The sequence below is a fragment of the Helicoverpa armigera genome, chromosome 25, assembly GCF_030705265.1.
Source record: "Helicoverpa armigera isolate CAAS_96S chromosome 25, ASM3070526v1, whole genome shotgun sequence".
In the NCBI taxonomy this organism is placed as follows: Eukaryota; Metazoa; Arthropoda; class Insecta; order Lepidoptera; family Noctuidae; genus Helicoverpa; species Helicoverpa armigera.
The window spans coordinates 161,489-187,121 of NC_087144.1; the positions used below are offsets into that span (position 1 = coordinate 161,489).

The following is a 25,633-nucleotide window of genomic DNA, read 5'->3' on the forward strand; positions in this document are numbered from 1 at the left end:
CAACTATGATAAATAAATAATCGATTTCACGAAGAAAAACGGAAAAAATTATTAACGTATATGAATGTATAGTTTGAAGCTTGAATCCGATTAAAAAAGGTACTATTAATTGTTTTTTCTTTCAGGTTACGAATGAAACCGTAGGAAAGATTCAGTAAAGCGTTCCTATTTGCTACCGCTGAAAAATATATAGTTCTAAATACCTAGGTACGTCATTATTTTTAATAGTGTTTCATGGCTTCTTTATAAAACAAACAACAAAACAAATAAAACAAAGATCTATTTAATTTATGACACTGTTATTGTATTGGATTTACACATGTGCCATTAAACTCGTGTGCTCAGACACAAAAAATTATTGTTATGATTGTAGTGCACCTATAATTCAATTATTATTCATTTTACATAAGTATTACCTACTTGTCATATTTTTTTACAGTGCATACGTACTCAGAAGATATTGAGTAGCCTATTACAGATTTTTAATATTCGAGCGTACCTAGTAAAGTTCGAAGTCTCGCTGCGGTAAAAAAGAATGGTCACTGTACTGCTTCGGTAGTCTAGTAGTTGCAAAGAGCACGTGGTCTCTGGTTCGATTATCGGGTAGCACCGAAATGGTCCTGTTGGTTTTTAAGCTTTCACAAAAAGAGTCTGGAAGGTGGTGACTGACACACCCGTGCATCGGAGAGCACGTAAATGTCGGTCCAAATCTTTCTCCGGTCGTGTCGGATTGCCGTCCCGTCGTGCTATAAGAGTGAACGAAAAGAGAGTGCACATTTGTCCGCGGAACTGCTTGCGTTCTACATATATTGTAGAATCATCGCCGTAACAAATAAAACAAAACATAATCAATGTTTGTTCAGGTTTTAACTCGCTACAACATACTTAGATATTAATCACAAAATTATAGCTACGCAAAATAATTGCGCAAATTACAGTAATCGAACCGTCGAGCGAAGTATAATAGCTAATTTAATTGATTATCAATATCATAATGGGCATCGTGGTAAACTAGTTGTAATCTATAAATACATTCATGTGTTATCTGCTTCAAAACAGGTCTAAATCTTGATTTGAAAGCGCCACGAGATAAGGGTACGGTCTCACTGTCAACGAGTCAAAAAATAAAATTAAGATAAAATAAAAAGAAAACTGTTTTGAGATATTCAATAAATATTGTGTTAGTTGCTAAGGAAAATGATCTTTGCAAATAAAGACGATGATATTTGGAAGTTCCAACCGCAAACAGTGGTATGGTATTAAGATAATTGCATGCTAAATGTCAGAGTAATCAATGAGGCGTGAACAAGGTTATTCCCCTCTGTAACTCGATATACTTAGATATTACTTCTAATTTATCCTCAAGCCGATAAAATAAGACAACAATAATCATAGTACGTCTTCAAATATAATTTGCGACCTGATACAATAGAAGTGAAGTCTGAAGTGACGCATGCGCACACGTCACGTAACCACAGACACACGCGTCTGTTGAGCATAATATCTGTTATGTCTATCATGATAATAACTAGGGTTTCCCCGTGACTTTGTGATTAGTATTATTTTGAGCTGTAGTGTGTGTACCCTAGTAAGTAAGTACTTCATTATATTCCTGTGCATGTATGTTTAAGCTTAGTAATGTACTTTAGTAATGTACCATTTAAGTGTGAAAAACACACAATAAAGTGGACCGTTAACGCGAACACATGTCTTTGATTTTACCCGACACTTCATGGCGACCCTGCCACACAAAGTCATATCGCGAGTGAAATTGTTTAAGATGTTTTGAAGAACTATATCAAGTTAATATGGACAATATATAAAGTGAATTTGGACAATAAATGTATATACGTATCCAGCTCAAATCGGTGTGACAATATCATTATTTTCAACATGGGTACTACCCAATCAAGGGAGGAAACCATAATTGCGCAAACGGCAGCAGGTGATGGAAAGAACAGCGCTACTGCAAACCAGGGAACCGGTTACTCCAGCATCAGCACGACCAACATTCTTCTGACGCTCATCGCGATCGTACTACTGGCAGCCGCGTGCTACGCATTCTGTCATTTTTATAAGAAGATGCATAACAAGTGGATGGAGAGGCAGATGAACCGCAGGTCCATTCGTCGCAGGCAAGCCTCGGCGTTCTTCGAGAAACGCGCTACCCGTGATGGTACCGACATGCCCGTGTAAGTGCGAAATAAAAAGTGATAGTGCTTAAAATATAATATAGTAGTGCTGAGTTAGGTACCTATGAATAAAACCGTGTTCTACTTCATATATGACTGTTGATGCTCATTAGAGACATTATTTAATTAACAAACAAGTAGCAAATCAAAATAGTGTTTTAAGTAAATAACCTTGAAAGTTTTATAACATTAACGCTCATAAATCGTGCACGGAGACACACCGAACTCGATACCTTGCGCCGTATATGTAATGTTATCGCTTATTGTTTTCTTGGAAGATAGTAATTGAAGAATCGTAGGAAATTATTATTTTAGTAGTTAGAAAGATAACTTAGTATTTCTTTATGTTCTATTTTTAGATTATGGCAGATGATTTTATTAAAATATATGGCGATTTGGTGGATATTCGTAAATATTTGATAAAGAAAGGGCAAGCCAGATTTACGGGTTCAATTGCACAGAATAAGTTAAAAGAGGCTAACGATTTATTTATTAAAGCGCAATTATTATATACTAAGTTATCGCACGATTTAAAGCCGGAGTTGGTGACGCAATTATCTACTACTTTTGACAACATAAAAGGTATATTTTTAAAGATAACTGAACTATGTAATTTGCCACCAAGTGAAATAAAATTTGACAAAATGGAATTTGACATAAAAACGGCGTGTAATTTAATCCCTCTTATGGACGGTAAAGAAGAGACTACGAAACGATTGATTGATGCTGTTGAAATGTATGCGGATATGTTGAACGAATCGGGAAAAAATCTCTTAGTAAAATTTGTGCTTAAAGGTCGTCTATCCGAAAATGCTAAGCTCCGTTTATTGAAAAGCTATGACACGGTTCCCACCCTAATACAAGATATAAGAAAACATTTATTAGTTGTAAAGTCTTTTACTGCTATTCAGTCTCGTATTCAAAACCTAAACCAAGGTTTTAGGTCAATTGACGAGTACGGTTCTGAGCTAGAACAACTTTTTACAGACTTGACCATCTCGCAGGCAGACGGAGATTCGTCCAAGTTCGCGGTTTTAAAACCATTAAATGAAAAAATGGCCATTAAAAGGTTTTCAGATGGGTTGAAAAATTCTAGGCTGAGTACCATCGTGGCTGCTCGCAACTATGACAGCCTCAAGGACGCCATACAGGGTGCAAAGGACGAGGAGGTGTCTACGCCCTCTACGTCCGCTAAACTGGACGTCATGCAGTTTTCCAGAAGAAGTCGAGGTAGGTTTACACCTGCTACTGGATCTAGAGGTCAAGGTCAACGTGGCCGTAATTTCTTTTCTTTTAATAATTATAACCACCGGGGTTACGGAAGAGCTTTTCAGAATTCCCACCGCGGTAGATCTTATTCTCAGGCAAATTTTAACAATACTCGATATTACCAGCGTGGTAATAGGCGAGGAAATAATTATAGGCGGAATAATATTTTTTCCGCGCAGCCTGTGCAACCCGCGCAGGAACCAGCACCAGGTCCTGTTTCCCAGAATTTGAGCGACAATACTCAAAATATAAATAGCAAGCAGTTTTTTCGATTTTAACCATTATATTTTAGCTTGCAAGGGACGATGTCAATTCGTAACATTTAATTGTAACGATAAAAAATATTCCTTTTTAGTAGACACGGGAGCATCAATATCCATTATTAGAAAGAATGAATTACCAGATTCGATACGCATATGTTATAATAGTACTACTATCAACGGAATAGGTGGCCAGATCAACTCCTTAGGATATGTAACCTTGAAACTTGTGTCAGAAAATAATGACGTTTTTTTTCATAGATTTTATGTTTTTGAAAATTTGCCCTTTCAGGCAACTGGTATTTTAGGCTTAGATTTTCTCTCTACTTATGGTTGTAACGTTGATTTGGCCTCCAACGTATTAGTTATTAATGATGGAGGTAAATTAATTTACTTACCTATCTCGTCTAGACCAGGATTAACGTTTGTTAATAATAATTGCATAGTATTACCGGCTCGAAGTGAATCGGTTCATTATGTGAATTTAGGTACTGATATAAATGCCGATTGTGTTGTTTGCTCAAGAGAGATAGAGAAAGATGTTTTTCTGGCAGGTGCTATAGTCAAGCCTAAGAACGGTAGGATTCCAGTTAAAATACTTAACGTTACAGATACGGAAATCAGATTAGAAAATTTTATTCCTGAAGTTAACTTATTAAACGAATATTATATTTTTTCTTTTGACAAGAGTAACGCAAATGCGAATAGAGCCGAAACTTTACTGTCCTTGTTAGAACTAAAGCATCTTAATAGTGAAGAAAAGAGTTCAATCGAATTGATTTGCACAAAATATTCTGACTTATTCTTTTTGCCAGGAGATAAGTTAACAACCACCAACGTCTACGAGCAATCTATAACACTTAGACCAAACGTTACTTCCACGTATGTAAAACCCTATAGACTGCCTCAATCAATGAAACCTGAAATTGATAGACAAGTAAAACAAATGCTCAAGGACGATATAATAGAAGAGTCTTCAAGCGAATGGAACAGTCCAGTATTACTAGTCCCCAAAAAGTCTGAAGGCTGTAAAAAGTGGCGTTTAGTAGTGGACTATAGAAAACTTAACGAGGTAATAGTTGACGATAAGTTTCCACTACCGAACATCACAGACATCTTAGACTCACTCTCAGGCTCAATTTATTTCACTCATTTAGACCTATATCAAGGTTATTTTCAGGTTAAACTAAGCCCTGATAGTCGCAAATATACTGCTTTTTCCACTAGTTCTGGTCAGTATCAACTAAAGCGTCTTCCTATGGGACTTAAAACTTCCTGTAGCAACTTTAGTAGGGTTATGTCTATAGCTATGTCGGGACTGACATATGACAAATGTTTTGTGTATCTCGACGATCTAATTATTTTTGGGCGTAACCTAAATTCCCATAATAAAAATTTGATTGATGTTCTCGAAAGATTAAGAAAAGTAAACTTAAAATTAAATCCAAGCAAATGCCAATTTTTAAAAAAGGAGATATTATATCTTGGACATTTAGTTTCTGCAGACGGGGTGTTACCCGATCCAGAAAAGACAATAGTTTTACAAAATTACCCGGTACCAAAAAATGTAGATGAGGTGAAACGCTTTGTAGCTTTCTGCAACTACTATCGTAAATTCGTACCATCTTTTGCTGACATAACACTACCATTAAATCGATTATGCAGAAAAAATGTAATTTTTGATTGGACAGTAGAATGTCAAAAGTCTTTCGACGCCCTTAAACAGAAATTAATTAGCCCGCCCATACTTCAATACCCAGACTTCTCAGAATCAAATGAATTTATCTTGCAGACAGATGCGTCGGGTGTAGCTATCGGTGCAGTGTTATGCAACAAGGACTTAAGACCCGTAGCTTATGCTAGTAGACCACTGAACAAGGGAGAATTAAACTACCCCACAATACAAAAAGAACTTACCGCTATAGTCTGGGCAGTAAAATACTTTAGACCATATTTATATGGCAGACATTTTACTATAATGACCGACCATAAGCCACTTATTTATCTGTTTGGGATGAAAGATCCCTCTAGCAGGCTGTTGAAGTTTCGTTTAGTGCTTGAGGAGTATGATTTTAAAATAACGTATGTGCAAGGGAAGGATAACGTAGTCGCAGATGCATTATCCAGAGTGATTGTGACTTCTCGCGACTTAAAATGTATGAATGAGAAACTTTCAGAAGTTAATGTCATGACTAGAGCGCAAAAAATTAAAATTAATGAGAGGAGTAAGAATGAATCACTGCCAATTAGTAAATTTACCGACGACGGGTCTGATCAGCCTAGAGTTGTAGAGTTACTAAGAAAGCCGAGTGATGTTGTGGAGATGATTTTGTTAGAGAAGGATGAAGTAGATAAGTATAGAAGAGATAATATGATAAGTGATGAAGACGAGTGTCTCGCTTATATTCCTAATAAAATGATGTTATGTGTAAACCTCGACTTTAGGACACATTTCTCGCGAGCCGAATTTGTGACTAAGTTGGAGAAGTTTAGTAAGTACATACAAATAAAAGAAGTATGCATAGTGAAAAATAATGAGAATGAAGAGTTTATAAAAGGTTTGTGTCATGAAATACAAACACTAAAAGATTGGAGGGGACCGAGAGTATGCATATTGAGAGGAATAGAAAGAATCGATGACGATAATGAAAAACAATTTATATTAAATGACTTTCACTTACTGCCCACCAGTGGACATGCTGGTGTGCGCAGGATGACTAACAACATTAAAAGACGATATTTCTGGCCAGGCATCTATAAAGACGTTCTTGATTTTGTAAAAAAATGTCCTACATGTCAGAAGACCAAATATAGTAGGTACACAAAACAGCCGATGACAATCACGACGACTGCGTCATCAGGTTTTGAAAAAATATTTTTAGACCTTGTAGGCCCTTTAGATAAAGATGAGGAAGGAAATTGTTATCTCTTAACTATTCAGTGTGAATTAACAAAATTTATAGAAGCTTATCCTATCGCAAATAAGGAAGCAGCAACAGTAGCTAAATCATTTGTACAAAATTTTGTTTTACGTTTTGGTATACCGAAAGTAATAGCCACCGACAGAGGTTCAGAATTTATTTCACACACTATGGTTGAAGTTTGCAAATTGTTAAACATCGAGAAAATAATGTCAACAGCATACCATCATCAATCAATCGGTTCACTCGAAAATGCTCACAAGCACCTAGGCGCTTTTCTAAGGACCTATACAGGCAATAACGGTTACGACTGGTCACACTGGATACCGTTTTGGTGTTTCAGTTATAACAATACCGTTCATTCAGAGACGAAGTACACGCCCTTTGAACTTATTTTCGGTAGGTCGTGTAATATACCTACTAATATTAAGAATTGTAGTAAGATAGATCCATTATATAACCCAAATGACTATTCTTTAGATTTAAGATATAGGCTACAGACTGCACTTAAAGATGCTAAACATAATTTAGAGATAAGTAAGGAAAATAGAAAACTAGTATATGATAAGAAGTGTAATCCTGTTACTTATAATATAAACGATTTAGTGTTAGTTAAAAGTGAAGGAAGAAGGAAATTAGATTATATTTTTGAAGGCCCTTATGTTGTAATTGAGGATATGGGTCCCAATGTCAAAATTTTAAAACAAAATAAAATTAAGTTAATTCATAAGGATAGAACTAAATTGTTCCATAACTAGTAATAAATCTTATTTTTAATAATCTTGTGTAATATTAACAAAAAAAAAAAATCAAAGAGCTCTGATTTTTTTTTTCCTCACCGCCGGAGGTGTAGTGTGTGTACCCTAGTAAGTAAGTACTTCATTATATTCCTGTGCATGTATGTTTAAGCTTAGTAATGTACTTTAGTAATGTACCATTTAAGTGTGAAAAACACACAATAAAGTGGACCGTTAACGCGAACACATGTCTTTGATTTTACCCGACACTTCAGAGCTTATCCTTAAATACATAGTCGTACAAAGATCTGTGGAGATATAGGTACCAACTTATCTACCATTTGTTTTACTTAAAAGCTAGACTGTCTTGTAGGTTTGTTTTAAAATCTGAAGATTTAAATAAACTTCATATATTGAGGTAACTACAAGGTACATTTAATGGATGATGTTTTCAAAATACCTATACAATATTTTTTTGCTCCATCTATTCTAATTTAATTGAGTGCACTCGCTGTGAGAGGCACCCCACCCTAATAGAATTGCTTCTGATATGACATACTTTACTATCAAAACTCTTCTAGTTATCATTTAATTAATCAGATTTATAGGCACTAAACAATATAATTTTTAATCGATGTAATATTTTGTGAGGCTTTATGTTATTTGATGACTTAACATGGTTCATTTTCATTCAAAAGTCTTTTCGGAGTCCACCATGATACTCAGCAAGCCTATGAAATTGTGTATTCCAATACCTATAATATTTTCTTATTAAAAGAAGCGAAAGCGGATGATTATAACTATGTTAACTTTTTAATTAATAACTTTGTCCTATACTAAATTCGTTTGTTTACAGTGTGCAAATTACAGGCGACTTTAAAATGAGAACAAACAAAATAGTACTCGATCAGTCTGCTCTATCGATATTACGCTGCCAAATAAAAACAACACACAATTTGCTATTGTCTTCAGCGAATATACGGCAACCGCGCGCGGCCGGGTTACCTGCCCTGGTCAGCCTCATCGGCGCGAGAACGTTTAGTATGACTTCAAGAGTCTGACAAACACACGCGTGTCAATAAATCAATATTCATCCAAAAACATATCGTAAAATAATATCACAAACACAGCAAAAATATATAAAGTTTCGGAGTGCTTTTGTAATAAAAAAAATATTTTGCATACGAAATAAAAATTAATTCGGCTATTATTATATTAAAAATTCAAACAAGGATAATAAATAATAAAAAATATCCCAATAAATCAGAAACATTTTAACACAAACAGACAATTAAAATCGACATAAGTGCCAATTATAATAAAATAAAAATAAAACGCAAAAAATAAAATACAAAAACCGCTTCAATAAATAAAGGAGAACAAGTTCAATAAATAATAGAAACAGGTCTAATATATAGTTGGGGGGAATAAGACGATGTGTTGGTGGTGGGGGGTGGGGAGTGGTTCCAGTCTGGTGATGAAGACGGAGAGGTGACCATGACGTGGACGAAGGAGCTGGACGAGGCAGCCATCCTGGCCACCAAGTCAGGACACTGGCATATTGTTCTTTTCTACCTGCTGTGTGGACTCGCAGCTATACCTACTTCGTTTCTGGTGTTTTCGCAGGTAAGTTCTTCAGTAGCTTGTAGGTTTTCTGGCTAAAAGTTTGCATTTTATGTAGTACTTGGCATGTATGGTATGGTATCATAAAGTGGGTACGTGAAGAAACTTTTAAAATTAAAATTAGAAAGGGCTGAAACTGCAAAAAGTTTATTGCTAATATTTTTTAAAATCGTCATGGAACATGGCAAATATCTGTAGCATAGAATGATGAGCATACGCTATCATATGTCCTAAGTAATCCGGTAGGGTTCCCGAAGAAAATAAGAAAAATTTATTGCATGAAAATAATCATCCCCAAACCGTATTATGCATGATAAATTATTACACATTCCATTGAGCTTCATTCTCAATCACCTTTGGAACACAAATAGGCCGTCAGCATTGTGCTTGTTAATCCTAAACAGTGCCTTTGGTCCGTGCGTAGTTATTATCTTGTGAGTTGAGAGTCCTACTATCACCGCTTCATAAGTTCAAGCTTGTGTACTTTCTCTTGATAACCAGGCTTCTTGACCTAAAGCGAACCCAGATTCATTCGTGGAAAAATCCTCAGGATTTGCAAATCTTTTTCTGTGATTTATCATCCCTCAAAATTGCTCAGACTCACGGAACAGGGCCGAGATGTTTTGTCTCTAACCTTATAAATTCCTCACTCACTCAGAGGATCCTACTGAATATAGTAAAATTCTATTACTTGTTTAATAACTTCTCTGCTCCATATAGGACATTTCAACAGTGAATTGGTGGAAAATATCGTTATTTTACCTTAAACTATATGATTAACAGCAATATCAAGTTTAAAATTTAATCACCTGTTTCGGGGACTTTTTTTGACGACGTTTCATTTCCCGCTAAGCCGAGATCGATCCAAGCCTAATCCCTCTGTATTAATTAGTATAATCTAATCACACGATATTTGATTATTTACATTTGTTGTGGCTTTGAATTCCTTAACTATCTTAATTTGGATGAAATTCAGAAGGCTTTTTGATAAGGACCACACGTACGTCTTGTAGTGATATGCAATCCCCAAGGGCCATTGCCTGTCGTGACTGCGGGATTGGCCAAACTGATGTTGTGGCACCAAGCAGGATAATCTTTCATTTCTAAGAGCTTGTCCGTCGTTCCCATAGATAGCGAAAAAAGAGCGACAGTTGGGAATAAGTTGATGTCTCTTAAAATTCTCTCTTTGTCATCCGTTTTTCAAGAAGGATCTTACTAACTAATGTAATGATAACTTGTATTTCTTAAAACAAAGATTTGTCGTACATACGTATGAAGTATTTTATAGTTCCCACATTCTATGCACTATTTTACCTACTTGAAGTGTATTTATTTCCATATTCACACTGCATAAGCATTCTTTGGTCTTTGCTGCCTACAGTAAAGGATCCTTAGCCTGAGTCAGCAATTTTTAAGTGTTTAATCCTTAAAATCTACCTTCTGATTGATGTATACAAAATGTAAAATATCACATTCTCTCAAACACGGAACTATATCCAAACTGTACTCAAAATATTTGTTTCCCAAAACGTTTAGTGGTCGAAAAGGTCATCCGTTTTATAGTTATAAGTATTTAGTACAAACAACAATATTGAGAGAAAGTTCAACGACTTCATACTACAATGTTGTTTTGATGGACAATTTTAAATTTGTACTGGTTTTATTGCTGACAGCTTTACTTATAGGATTGGCTGAGACTACAATGAACATTATTAAAAATGTAACTTTCCTTAAAATTACAAAAACCGTGCAAAAACCACTCTAGTTCATATAGATTTCAAACGCTTTTGCGGATCCAAATAAATTATGTGATATGCTACCATTTGCTTGGTAAAGCTAAACTTTTTCCTCGAATATACCTCTCACCATTACTATGTACAGAGTCTGTACCTACACTATATGTAAGCTAGCTTATTATTTTGTGAGAGTATTTGACAAGAGAAAGTTCTTGCATCTAGTCAGAGAAAGGATTAATAACGACGGTAAAAAGGCAAAAGGGGTCAAGCGCCACATTTTGCGATTTTAACTTTTTTATTGACCCCAACTCCACTATTTTTTCTCTTTCGAATGGTCGTAATATTGTTTTCCTAGCATGAAAAAAAGTCGCTTGTACCAAAGAATTATTTGTACTGAAGTGCCAAATCGATACTTGCCAAAAGTGCTCAAGCGACACCAACTTTACCTTGCTTGGTTGAGGGACCATTTTGTGTATTACGTTTTTGTATCGCCTTGTCATTTGGCATAATTTTAAAAAACAATATTAGAAATAAATATGTCGTTTGTATCCATTTTTCTTTCATTTGTTTAACAACTATAACGTCGCTTACACCAATAGTAAAAATTGTCAACTAAACATAATTGGCGCTTGGCCCCTTTCTTAAATAATTTTATTTTCATTACGTTGCATTTGATCCACTCAGCGCGCGCCAGCGCCTGGAGCTTAGGCCAAAATCGAAATATTCCAACATTATATATTGGTGCTTGACCCCTCGCGAAATCGAGAAACATGGTTAAAACCTGGGGTCAAGCGACATCTATCTTTGAAACTATTAATCTCAGGCTTATTTTGATGTAAAATTATTAAAGAACATTGTATTTTAGTAAACTTTTCTGAAGATTGTGATTTGATTCAATAAAGCAATAAAGAGATATTATTTTTTTAAACTTTCTTTTTACTCTCCTGAACAATATGATCTGTGGTGCTTGACCCCTTTTGCCTTTTACCCGTCGATAAATAATGATCCGGCGCCTCCGTCTTACATTATGTAGCTCATGTAGGTACACTTTCAAACGCACTGAGATTGTCGATCAGATACAACTGATTAGCTCTTTCAAGTCGGTTAGCTACTTGTTTATCATTGATTACTGATAACTCATTATTAGTTCTTGTTGTTACATAATTACTATCTTCTCTATATGAAACAATATTAAAACATTATAACACGCTGAGCATACAAACATTTCTAGACACATTTCGTTCTATCAAGTACGATCTTCATACAAGTGCTTATGTATATCAAGGGTTTTGCACCCAGTGAGACAGAAAACTCCAGTGCATTCAAAAACTATGCTCATATACAGACTTCTATCGAATATGCCTACGTCATGAATTTGGAGTACGTAGTATTATCGTCAAACAAAGACAGGGGACCTCGTTCATAAATCACAATCCCAGCACCGTGTCCACTGTGACTGGAATGAGACGAACACTCTCTAGGTCAGTCTCAGTCGGGTCTGACCATGTGGCCAATATCATCTCTATGTCATTTTGATTGATCGGTTCGCCTGATATGTAGATTACTGGGCTATTCTTTAAGTACGGTATTTATTTAACCTATCCCACGTTTGCTGAATCAGAATACCGTTAAATACCATTTCGCTGATCTTGTTCTGGTATGTACCTGATATTGTTCTGGTATGTACCTGTTTAACTTCTCTAGCCTTTATTGATCATCATCCCTGTATTTCCCCCCTTACTCGCCGTCTTCATAATGATATATTTACCAACTAAACCAATTCGTTAACAACGAGATACAAAAAGTTATCTACCATTAATCCTACCCCCATAAATCAGTCTAAAGAGGCGTTGACAGCAAACACCCACGAAGTGTCACAATTACCACCAGCACCAGTAACAGTAGTACTGGTAGTACTACTCGCTGGTGATAAGATAGCAGCGCCTCCCAGACAGCTGTGACACATTTAGTCAACAGTCATTATCGCGTGGCACCGATAACGAGAGCTAACGATGTTTATTCAATACGTGTGGTAATGGCAATTTTTTTCGCATTATTTATTTGAGGAAAGGGGTGGTGAGGTAAAGATAGTGTCAACTATATTAAGAAAGTCATCGTTAGCCTACAGTACACCTGTACTACTTAGAAACCGTATGTGCTTGTCTATTGATCCAACAGATTTATAGTCTAATAGAGTTTAAGATGTAATCGAAAAGTAAAATACAAAACAGAATATAGCTGTTCCGAAAAGACCAAAAAATAAGGAATACCATTAAATGAGATTAACTAAAAGTCATGGTGGTTTAGTGTTTAAAGCCATTTTAGAGGATACCTGGACTATATTATGGTCAGAAATCAGCAACCCGCACTGAGTATGCGTGGTTGAAGCTCAATCCTTCTCCAAGTGAGAGGCGGCTGTGCCTAGCAGTGGGGCGATGAAAATGCTGATGATGATGGTGGAAATAAACTAACATTCATGCATGTCGGTTTGATGAACTTTTATGTGAAATTGGACTAAAGTTGATACAAACGCGTCAATCAAAAGGCAAGGAAAGAAACTATAATAAACGTCGGTATACTTTATTGAACCGGACGAGAATAATCGTACAGTTTGGAATAACAACTAACAAATATGTGATAATGACATGTTTTGCAGCCAGAAATAGAAACTGTAGGTACCGGAGTTACTGATTTACTTCAGCATATAGTTATTTTATTAAACCAATACATACAAACTTTGTTTTAGTAACAAGTAGATAATTTTGAATGTCCCAATCCAAAAAATCATCTTGTTGGTAAGAATTGAGATACCTAATTACTTACAAATAATTTTAATGACGTAACTGCACCAGCGTCGTACAAAATGCACCCATTACCTATTGATTAACAAGTCAAGAATTTGGTCTGAAGTGCTGATTACCTCAGCCAGCACTCACGACTCCTTTATTCTTCACCCACTAAGACTTAATGAGCACTGGAGTTGTGAGCACGATCACCATTCTACTATTGTCATACAAATCTCTTCGGCGTAATATTTAGCTTTATTTACTCGATGATTGCGTCGTAAGGTATGAAAGGGTGACACAGATTTACAGGAATTTAGAGTCAAGGAATATTGTTGTAACACACAATAATTTTTAAAAGCTTTTTGAATTCTAATTATACACGTCTTTGCCCTGTTTCCAATATTGTTTGGGTTCAGCGTAATATGTTTCCCCTTTCCATTCCTCTCCGTCATCAGTAATATCCACTCTCTCCTTATTAATATCATATTTCAGGCCATCAATCCATCTTTTCCTTGATCTACCTTTACGGTTTATAGCAATCAATTGTAAGTACCTATTTATGTTTTATCTATTACTTAATCCCACGGAGGCTTTAAGAGCATCAATTGACTTATCAAAAGTATTTTGTTTATTAATCCATCCAACATTAGTACCAGATATTCATGGTCTTCAAAAATTGCTTTGCTGTTTTATATCTCGTCAAGTGCTATAAGCCTAACATACGTTTATTCAAACAGTTATTATTGCTGAGTACTTGAACAGTGATTATACTGTTAGTGGCTCATGTCTATAGGCAGATATTCTACATCGCAATAATAAAATAAGATAAAAACTTCGATGTCAGGCAATTGAAACGGTTTTAAAGGTTTAGGAGATAATTGATTTCGATTACTTGATATCCGTAACTGCTACCGATCAATTGAAACCTCTTGAAGCCTTGTTTATTACTCATAGATTATACTTTCCGAGTTTTTTCTGGCGATGAGCCAAAATGTATCTGAACCTTTGTATTATAAGATCCCTTTACCATTTACGCAGAAACAGCAACAATATCCTCTGTTCTCACTTCCAGGTGTTCACGAACGCAACCCCCGAGCACTGGTGTGCCCCGCCGCCGCAGCTGCAGCACCTGGGCCTGCCGGACGAGTTGCTGCGAACCCTCACGGTACCAGGAGAGCATGGCGTGTATGAGTCTTGTCGCGCGTACGATATTGATGGGGAAGAGTTGCGGGAGGCGCTCGAGCATTATGTTGAGGAAAGGTGAGGAGGACATCATGATCTAGGTAGTCTTTTGAGAGGTCAGCTACCAGTCTGAGTACTAATTAGGAAAGTTAGCCGTCAGATTTTTGCCTACTAACTCTCCCCAAAGACTAAAATATGGCGACAACTACAGCCTATTGCTTTACGGTCTCCTCGGGGTGTTAAAATACTCCGCAAGAAGTAGATAGTCATCTAAGTACAAACCACGATAGGCGTAGCTCGATCTACGATCAGTTGTTGTTTTGGTCAATAAGCAAAAATAATATATTAGCAATTTCAAATATTATCCTATGCGAAGGTTCACAACTATCAAGAAGTTGGCATTGAGTGTTTGCGTGTAATCAGGCTTAAACCTGATACTTTACATATGATTACTGAATACAGGTTCATTTGTATGTGTTTCTAGCGTGTCAACAAGCTTAAAATTATTCGAGTCTAGCATTTCTTCTACTGGGTGAAGGTCAACGTGATTTGAATTAAATATTTTAGCCATAAGATTAATATTTAATGCAACTGTGGGAAAGTCAATAATGAGTACCTATCTGTTTAACAATCTATGCGCTTGTAATGCTATACTATGCTACTATACTAGTTTTTAGTTTTTCTTAGAGTGTTCAATATTAGTGACGTAGTAAATTAAATATTTACGCAAATCGTTTTTATCCTTTTTTTATTTGTATAGCAACAAAAACTAGTCCTATACCACGTAACGGCGCGGGCGCCACTATTTTATGCATTTTTTGTCGCACTTTAATAAATTATACTTATTATGTCCTTACTACGTCTGTTCTCTAAATAAACATGCAAAACAACAACTTTATTAGCTTTGTCAAAATATCAACAAGTGTTGTAGCTAGTTAGTTCCCGCGGTATAACTTGCAATATATGTAATAATGCGAGGGATTTAACTTCGCTTGGTCTCCTTGGATTTAATTCTGCAAATTAGTGTTGAATTTTGTCACATTCGCTTTTATAATTAAATGATTGGAGAGATATGGTTAGATAAACCCTGAATAATTTAGCCATTTCAAATATATCTCACCTACCACTTATACTTACAACCCAACGTAAACACAGACTTCATCACAGTAGACTACTGCTACATTTACAAGTTCATCAGTATTAATAATCCTAATAATATCTCGTAACGAGTCTTTTAAAACCTCATCAATCAATTGTGGACAAAAAACCATAAACACACATACTTCAATTAAAGTGCCAGACATCTGGGATCTAAGAGTTATGACATCTCAAATTATAATACCTACGGCAAAAACTAGTCTACGGCTTACGATGCCTTGTGGCTTTGCTTGCATAGAACTATTGTGTTTTATCATCATTCTCCCGTCCATATACTGAATTTTATTGGTTGTCTCTGTCTGATGTCGTTTCACGAACATATTCTCTAGTCATTATCGTCTTTCGCATAATCCATCCATAGTTTCTTTATAAAAAATTTTCTCAGTTGACATCTTCCACTTGAACTAGAGAGTCTGTGAGTAAGGATTTGAAATGGTTATTGGAACATTCATTTGTTTAAGCATAGCACGCATTTTCGATGTCGCTATGTATTTGGTCCTTTAGCTAGCGCTACTTCAACTTCAACTGTAGTAAAGGAAACTTATTACTTTATTATATTACGATCATTTTATAAAGCAATTATTTTATAGTATATTAAAAGTAGGCTAATGGTTTCCCAAGGGTGGTGTCAAAGTAAAGTAATTAATTACATTTAATGACCCCGAGAGTGAATAGGACAGCTGTTAGCGTATTGCATACAAAACATACTTCATAACAAATTAAAAGACAATATCTTTAATGGACACCATTCAATTGCGACGTAACTTCAGAAATAAGGCTCAGTTTCAAAATCTAGGAGTATTAAACCTAGATCTAAAACTTGTATTGTTTTTGATTGACAGAACGGTGACGATAAAAGAGGGGAACGCTTTCCAGTCGGTGAAGATATACCAGCCGATAGCAGTCACTAAAGGAAAGGAGAAGGACTTGGTAAGCAACAAATATATTGCTTCATAATTAATGTCAATGCATGTAAAACAGTTGCTTCCCTAAGAAGAGTTTCCTGTGCTCCATCATCAGCTTGTGAGTGGATTTCTTTAATCTATCCATCTGTCTCACATTGCAGATTGCCAACATATCAAGCGCAGTGCTGTCGGTAAGGAAGAACACCACGTCACCATGCGCACATGGATGGAGATTCAGCTCTCAGCAGTACCAGGATACACTGGTCACTGATGTGAGTAGCATTTTCTTTTCCTGTTTTTATTTCATAATCAGTACCACGTTATTTACTTCCTTTCTGTTCACGTCATCTCCCGTAAAACTTTTTTTGTTTTATCCTGTAATTAATCCATCTTGTTTTCATAATTACTTGTGCCTTTTTAAACGAGTTAAACCAAACAAACCCTAGCACTTCAGAGCTGATTCTTCATTATTATTCATATCAGTAACCACTAGTAGCTTACTTCCCTGTATAACTTCCAGTTCTCTCTGGTGTGCGACATGGACTGGCTGCCGCGCATGTGCAACACGCTGTTCTGGGTCGGCTCTATCTTCGGCAACGTGTTCTTTGGCTGGATGTCTGACAGGTAAACTAACATCTCCTACAATATATCCTTGGTCACTAGAGGATAGTTGCTTTTTCACCAGCATCGTGAAGGAATTACTTTACGTCCTATCTCAATAGATAAAACTTGCTGGTCGTGCTACTAAAATGTTGGTCTGTAGGTCAAAAAGGAAGGCAGCATTAGATAGCAACATGTTTGGTACAACACAGAGCAGCGCTGCTCGTCTTTTATCTCAATCCCTTTTGTACTGCATCAATTAACAGGTATTTCCTTCTATTTTAAAAATCCTTTATTTCCCTTTTAGATACGGCCGTCGTCCCACAATCCTCCTGATGGTGTTCCTAGAAGTACCGCTGGCTATAGCGTCATCATTCGCCAAGTCGTACTGGGCATATGTGGCGCTTAGGGTGGCCGGGGGACTGTTCTTCCCGGCGCTATATCAACTGCCCTTTATCCTGGCGTTGGAGCTCATGCCGCCGGGACACAGGAATCATACGGGTAAGGAGATAGTTTTGTAAATAATAATACGATACAGTAACGATACAGCAAAGTAAAAGAGTCAATTGATGTCAGGTACCACTTCTTTAGAAAGTTATCTGTGGAAATCCGTTAAGAAGCGTTTACTGTTCGTTCGACGACTAAACAAGGTTATTTACAGATGTCACTACTAGACTATGTACGCTTAACATAACTGTCTCGCAGGTATCGTAGTGGGCATGCTGTTCGCGGGTGGAATGTGTCTCCTGTCACTCCTGGCGTATGCTGTGCAGGACTGGTATCATCTCTCACTCGTCACCACGTTCCCGTTTATACTGCTATACGGGTGAGTTTGTAGTTTTCTTACTTTCGAAGACTTCAAGGTCCTGGATCTTTACACTAATCACAGAGAGAAGAGAACACAGCTAATTTATGTCTCTAATGTTGCAGGTATTACTGGCTGATACCGGAATCTCCAAGATGGCTTGTTGGCAGAGGCCGAATAGCAGAAGCTGAAAAAGTATTCAGGAATCTCGCTAGAAAGAATGGTATTCACTTACAAAGAGGCTTTTTACTAGAGTTGCATGTAAGTACAAATTAATACCTACACTAACATGAAATTGATTGAAAAGAAACATTAATTACAGGACTATTGTTAATCTTTACAGAAGAAAATTAAAGAAGAGGAAGACGAGGCCGCACAAGAAGAACTAGCAACATTATCAAACATGAACGGCCACGTCGCGGGGTACACAGGACTACCAGAGAAAGATGAAAACCTAGACAGGAGAATAAGCAATATGCTAACATTCAAACCAGACCTCTCAAAAATATCTGAAGTTGAAGAATCTAATAAAAACAGCTTAGAAAAGATTATAGCTCTAGAAGTAGCAGAAATAGTCAGCAAGAAATCTCGACTAAAGAAGGAGGATAGAGATGAAGATAAAGATCAGAATATTACTGAAGCCACCAACTTGAATGCTGATCATCAGCAGAAAGCCACACAGACAGATTATAAATCTCCAGCGAGCACACTCAGAAGGAAATCCCTACAGTTAGTCAGTAAAATATTTATTCAAGAAGATGTAGAGGAAGATGTAATGGAGAACAAAAGGATGGATGATCAGAACTCTGAGGGGGATTGCAAAGCTTCTCCACTCGACGTGTTCAGATATCCCAATATAAGGAAGAAGTTCTTCATTCTGACATTCGATTGGGTAGCATTAGGAGTTGTTTATAATAGTATGAGTTATAATACGCCTAATCTAGGAGTCAATGATTACTTGGCGTTTTTCATAGGTGAGTTACAATACTACTTTACATGCTTATCTGCCCACAGTTAACATTTCACCTGGATTTAAAGTTGAATCTATTCTTCCATGACATGTTACCAGTCTGTACAAAATGTTAAATAAGATAAGTTTTCTATTCTATTTGTTTGTATTTCAGGTGGTGCAGTAGAAATACCGTCATACTTCATGGCGTGGCGCTGCATGGAGCGGTTCGGCCGGCGCTGGGTGCTCTGCATCTTCATGTGTGTCGGCGGAGTCGCCTGCATCAGCTGTGTCCTGGTGCCTGAATGTTAGTACTCACTTCTTCATTATAACTTGTTACATTAAATGTTCCATTTACATAGATGTTTCTACTAACGTTTTTTATATTGCTGGACTATTGGATGCATCAAAGTCCTGTTTGCAATCAAAAACAGCCTTTCTATATAACAGCGTTCCATTCTTCGTTTGCTTTTCTTATAGTCTCCACTCCATCATTTAAGACTAAAGACAATAACTAAATGTTAGTTCTTTAGTTACCAGTATTTAAATTTCTTTTTTTTTGTTTCAGCTTGGCCATGGATAACAGTAGCACTCTCAATGTTCGGGCGACTGTTTGCCGCGTCATCGTTCGCTGTGTTCTACGTGCTGATAGGAGAACTGTTGCCGACTGTGCTGAGGGCACAGGCTATGGGGGCAGCATCGTTCATAGCTGGACTAGGACTGTTGGCGTGCCCGTATATTGTCCATCTGGTGAGTCTATCATCAACTTACACAATGTACCAAACAAGCTATATGATCTTCTTTTTCATTTTGAGCAATATTTACTAATTTCATTGTTCATCCTTTCAGGCCGTTTACTCCAGAGCCCTACCACTAACAATAATGGGAGTCCTGAGCGTGATGGGCGGAGTCACGTCCTTGTTCCTGCCAGAAACCCTCAACCAGCCTCTACCGCAGACCCTGGGAGATGGAGAGATGTTCGGCAGAGACTTCAAGATATTGAGCTGTGTTGAGAGGCAGAGTGATAAGTGAATGAGAATAATCGAGAGACATTTAGTTGGGACTTGAAAATTTTATCGAAAGTGATCATTAAAGTTGAATGGATTCATATATTAAAAAAGTTAATGTAAAAGAAGGTATAGAGCGAGATGATGAAGTTTCAGTGTATAACTTTGAACCAACCAGTGTCACAAAAGAACCAGTGCTTATGGATGATATAATACTTTAAAGTGTCAAGTGACAAACAGAATAGTCAAGCTGTCATGCGAAGTGTAAATAATTTAGTGCATACAAGAGATAACAACATGGAAAATAGTTTAAAATGTAAATGTGCTAAGAGCAAAATGTTCGTGAATAGTTGGGAAAGTAAACTTTATTGTATTTATGTAGTTGATGTTGTGTATGTCTTATTGTTGTGTGTTGTCAATGAAATACTTAAAACCACCTCTTAATTAATTGTTGTATTTATAACACTACAAAAACTCAGTTGATGTATTTCCATTTCTCTTAACAAGGCCCACAATGAACGATATCTCATAAACTGTAAGATTTTTGTCACAAAATAGAAATATAAGTTAGAAGTAGGAAAACAAAGTTGTTATAATCGATGTCCCAGTGTCTGTGAATAAAACGCCTGTAACCAGGTTAACTGTAAATAACACAAATAATGTTGTAAATATTAAACTGACTTTTTATTAGAAATAAGTTTTATTTTAAATTCACCTAATGGCTAATACGGATACTCTAATACCTCCATCGTCATAGTTAAATTCGCCTGATTTACAAGAAGAAAGACTGCAGCATGATGACGATGTAGTTGGTGAGGAGGCCGATGAGGTCGAGCGGCAACGTGGCGTCGATGTCGAACAGGCCGCACGCGCTCATCTTGCAGTACGAAGTCCTGTTGGCCTGGAGCACGCTGCTGCACAGGCGCTCTTCGGCAGCTGAACATAAAACCAGGTGAACTCTAATATTGTCCCTGTCGTTATATGGATAGGTGATAATGTATGATATAATGAATTCCACCTAACTTACAAAGGCGCGTTAAATATGGGTGCCACCTGGCATATGTCACGGCTAGTCAAAAACCAGAAATTCTGCCTTATCAAGGGATTTTTTCCCAAGCATCTCGGATTAAGATCAGACAGAATGTCACTTCATGTAAAACACTGGTAGCCATCTACTGTATTATCCTGGAAACTGACCACAACATAATTAGGAAACGGTTATAGAAAGACTGTGATGAACTTGAGTCTAAAGTACTTGACAACTCACCGAGATGATGTTTTTTCTTCAAGCGCTGTATGCAGGTGGTCTCGACGTCTTCCACAGCCATGTAGAACTTCTCACATTCGATGCACTGCATCACCACCAGCAGAACGTCCTTTATCTGCCACACCGCAGCCACCACCTTCACCACCGTGTACTGCACCATTTGCTGGAAGATTCAAACCTTTGAAGCACGATACACTCCCTCTAAAGCTTTATCTTATTCTAACACAACGTCTTACAAAGCTTATAATATCATATAGTATAGTATAATAAATTATGGATCTAAAACGAAATGCGCACACAAAACAAACTGATTTTAGGACAGTCATTTTAAAATGGTGTTCAGTAAAAGAATTGTAAGCATGACACTTACTTCATAAACCATTGAATCTGGCATCTGCAAGATTTGCAATATAATAGCGAAGTAGCATAAGCAGCGGAAGAAGGTATCGGCAGTATGGAATAGTACCTGAAGAAAGTTGACAACTGAATAAGAAACAACAAGAAATAAGAATAAGAAATAAATAATTGAACTCAAATAAAAGGAAAAAAAAACCTTACCAGTAACTGAAAAAGAGTCTTATAACAATTATAAGCATTCAGAATGTTTCTGTATACTTGAAAGTACTCGCTATAAAACTCTTCATCACCATCCTCAAATGCGAGCACATCCTCTATCCATTTCTGAAGAATCTTTCTGAGCCAAGTTATAACCAGAATGCCGTACACAAGGTTAATGTCAAAAGTGATGAACATAATGTCCATGACCAGGTCAACAGGGTTGAAATCGTGGTAAGTCACGTAGTACAACATGTACAGAAAGACGTTGGTACCAAAAGCGATACAGATAGCAAACCAGTTCCAGCGAGTGATGGCCACAATCTTATCACTGAAATCCAAGCTGTTGAAGACTTTCTGAAGCGTCAGAATAAGAGAGATGCTGCAGTCACTGTGAATGATGTTTAGTACGAAGATGAGAGTAAACCCGATGCTGTAGAACACGAAGGCGAAAGAAAAGATAATGGTAACGATATCACGGTTGTCAGTTCCCATAGTATCTTCTATATCTTCGAAGAACACACGATTGATGCCCAACCCGTACAAAAGCAGGATAAAGAAAAAGGTCGCTATATAGAACTTTTTTCCCTTCGGAGTGATATAGTCGTCTTTGATGGTATACTTCGACGATAGAAACAGAGAAAGTATTAAATTCACCGGATAGAGCATTCTCTGAATGTCTTTTCCTAATCTATTATCAAGCAACACTTCTGGTTCTCTAGTTTTAGCACTTATTTTATTATTCGTAAAAATCATTTTTCTATTGACAGCTTATCTGTTTACAAGTTACACAGTAAATGAATGAAGTAACAATAAAGTCAAAACGAAATATTTCGTGAGAGGTATTATTTTCGTAATCCATTTAATGGAGTAAGTAATAGATACAATGGTATCAATTGAATTGCAATTCTGAATAATAACGGACAATTACTACGAATACATAAAAAGGTCATTGATATTAGAAATAGACGATTAGGTTACGATACGAGTAATATTTTCTTTTGTAGATTCAAATCAATCAGTTTGTTTTGATACTGTTACTTTAAGTAAATAAACGGCAAAAGCTCATTTCTTATACATAGAAATATAAATAACAAACCGAATAAATTGCAAACTATAATCAACTTCACACTTCGTTAGAACAACAGCCGAGCGTAAAAAACCTTTTAACAAATGAAACTACTGTAAACAGTGAAATTACTATTACTTTATCAGACCACGTATCATTTAAATAACAGACGTGAACATGGACAGGTCAAGAACTTTCCGCTCAAAGTTAAACGTTAAACGAGGAACTAAATTATATCCTATTTTTACAAAAAATCTACACAGTGAAGTTTTGCTCGACAATTTTATCGAAAAAGATTTACAATCTCTTTTAAAACCACTCAATATAATGTATTCCGTTTTCATCTGCGCCAAGTATAGTATTCGTGATAACTTCATCACTTCTAACAACTTTCTCTATAACTTCACTGGAGTATTCACCACCGGTCTGTTTCTGTGCATCAGTGTCTATCGCATATGTTCCACCCTCTCGTCGAAGCGCATCGAATATGTTATCTTTGAGTGGAATACGATTTTCAACTTTATGAGTTACTCGCTTGGGTTGATTATGAATTACATCATTAATATCAGGTTCAGTGACAAGAATATTCAGCTAGTCGTAAAGGTTCAAAGTGTCCTTAGAGTTTTGAAGATGAACCGCAAAGATCTCACGTGTTTACTTGTTTACAATTGGAGTGGTGTCTTAGCTATAAATGCTCTTATCGTAGGGTCTATCGCCTACATGATGTATATTTTCTTTCCACACGTTGACATTTTAGATGTGATTTATTTCTATTCGACCATTGTTTTTGACGTCAATATAATGTATTCTCTATTTGTCACCAACTTCAGTCGCAAAGCGTTGTGTTCGTGGATTAATGATGTTCTTCAGTCGGGGGATGATTCCGATTTCTATTGGAATCGAATATTTAATGTTTATTTGAACATGTTAGATATTTACACGACACTTGAGGTGGTATTTCAATATTCGGTGAGATTCCACTACCTAGAAATCTTTTTAAACTACTAAATTTCCTTATACCTTGAAAGTTATATTCTAATAATAATGGAATATTTCAGATTTTATTTAACACAGTATTTTCCGTGGCACATGGTCTAACTAACATAGCTGTAGTATTACAAATGAGGACCGTTAATGACGACCAGACAGTAAGTACCATCGAATCTCTTTTCATAATTGATACCAAGTTCTCTCAACTGATTCTTATACTTGTTCTCTTTCAAGTCTCTTTGCCAAATTTTGATATCATATCTTTCTTCCAGATAGCCATTTTCATTGTCATGGCTCAAATATGGTTCTTAAAAGACATCATATTGCTCGCATGTTTGAGCATTGCTTGTGAAAGATTGTATGTGACAGCAAAGGAACTTCAGAGTACGCTGGTCGTGCTCATACAGAGACCAGGATGCTCAGGTAACAAACAACGTAGCAGAGTATATTTGGGTCCCCAATGATGCAGTTTATTCAAAAGATTATATAGAAAATCCAAAAGATTGTCCCAATTATTTCTGTTTCCTTCCAGAAGCCCGAAGAAGAGTGTGCAAGAATATAAAGCGCTTCCAAAAAGCAGGCTTCAGCAAGTTGAGCGCGTGCGGCGTGTTCATGATCGACGCCACGCTGCCGCTGCGGCTGTTCAGCTTCATCACCACTCACACCATCGTGCTGCTGCAGTTCTCCTTGTAGAGCTATACATAGGTGATGTGATGAACATCAAGCGCGGGCAAATGGCAGGCTTCAGCAAGTTGAGCGCGTGCGGCGTGTTCATCATCGACGCCACGCTGCCGCTGCGCCTGTTCAGCTTCATCACCACGCACACCATCGTGCTGCTGCAGTTCTCCTTGTAGAGCTATACATAGGTGATGAATCATAATCATCACCTGGTAATGATTTTAGTCGCGTAGTCCAAAACTTGATTACTCGAAAATAGCATTATAGTCTTATTGAGATGTTGAACTAAATTGCCATCTTTATAGTCCACTTATATACGGATAATGTCACGTAGGTAATAAAGAGAAAGACAATCTATGCTTTTCCTTTCCCTCATCTATTTATTTACTTCAATAACATCGCCCACTTATAAAATAACAAACTGTAACAAAACAACAGCGTAGTTAGTGACAGCTCCCATCAAACACATGGCCAACGCAGCGTCGATGTAGAACAGGCCGCACGCCGACATCTTACTGAACGAACGGTTTATACGAATCACAGCCTTGCACAGGCGATGATGGCTCTCTGTAAGTAAGGACATAAGTTTAATGTTATTAATTCTGAACTCAAAAGTAAAGTTATTAGAAAACCGCCAGCAAATGAAATCAATGTAGAGCAGAGAAATGGGAGGAAAAGAACAATCATAAAGGTCAATGACTGGAACCTGTAAGATACTTACTTGGGCAGTTCCTGTTTATTACAAGTTGTATACACGTTGATTCTGCTTCCTCGACAGTTATGTAGAATCTCTCACAATAAATGCTGTATATGATCACAAAGGCCACACTCTTTGACATCCAAACAATTAAATCTATGACGTACATCGGCGAAACCTGTGAAATCAACAACATTATTTAAAGAATTATCTTACCACTATACAGATTCAATAGATAGGTATCTTT

General features: G+C 36.7%; 3 protein-coding genes across 3 annotated transcripts; all 3 read left to right on the plus strand.

Moving 5' to 3' along the window:
* The first annotated feature begins 8,431 nt into the window (after positions 1-8,431).
* On the plus strand, positions 8,432-20,459 carry LOC110374947 (beta-alanine transporter). Its single transcript, XM_049845580.2, has 12 exons — positions 8,432-9,005; positions 14,597-14,784; positions 16,707-16,794; positions 16,931-17,041; positions 17,290-17,393; positions 17,677-17,870; positions 18,075-18,195; positions 18,300-18,435; positions 18,518-19,148; positions 19,299-19,430; positions 19,692-19,873; positions 19,973-20,459. The coding sequence occupies exons 1-12, from the start codon at positions 8,877-8,879 to the stop codon at positions 20,153-20,155; spliced, it is 2,199 nt and encodes a 732-aa protein (XP_049701537.2). The 5' UTR covers positions 8,432-8,876; the 3' UTR covers positions 20,156-20,459.
* Positions 20,460-23,198: 2,739 nt separating this feature from the next.
* On the plus strand, positions 23,199-24,048 carry LOC135118775 (uncharacterized). The gene has a single exon (XM_064041642.1). It carries the CDS (start codon positions 23,199-23,201, stop codon positions 24,027-24,029), a length of 831 nt encoding a protein of 276 aa, XP_063897712.1. The 3' UTR covers positions 24,030-24,048.
* Positions 24,049-24,085: 37 nt separating this feature from the next.
* LOC135118776 (uncharacterized) lies at positions 24,086-24,704 on the plus strand (the record flags this gene model as incomplete). Its single annotated transcript, XM_064041644.1, has 3 exons — positions 24,086-24,169; positions 24,284-24,434; positions 24,544-24,704. Coding segments are annotated over 3 exons (396 nt in total), but the record flags the coding sequence as incomplete, so codon positions are not given.
* Between the last annotated feature and the right edge of the window lie 929 nt (positions 24,705-25,633).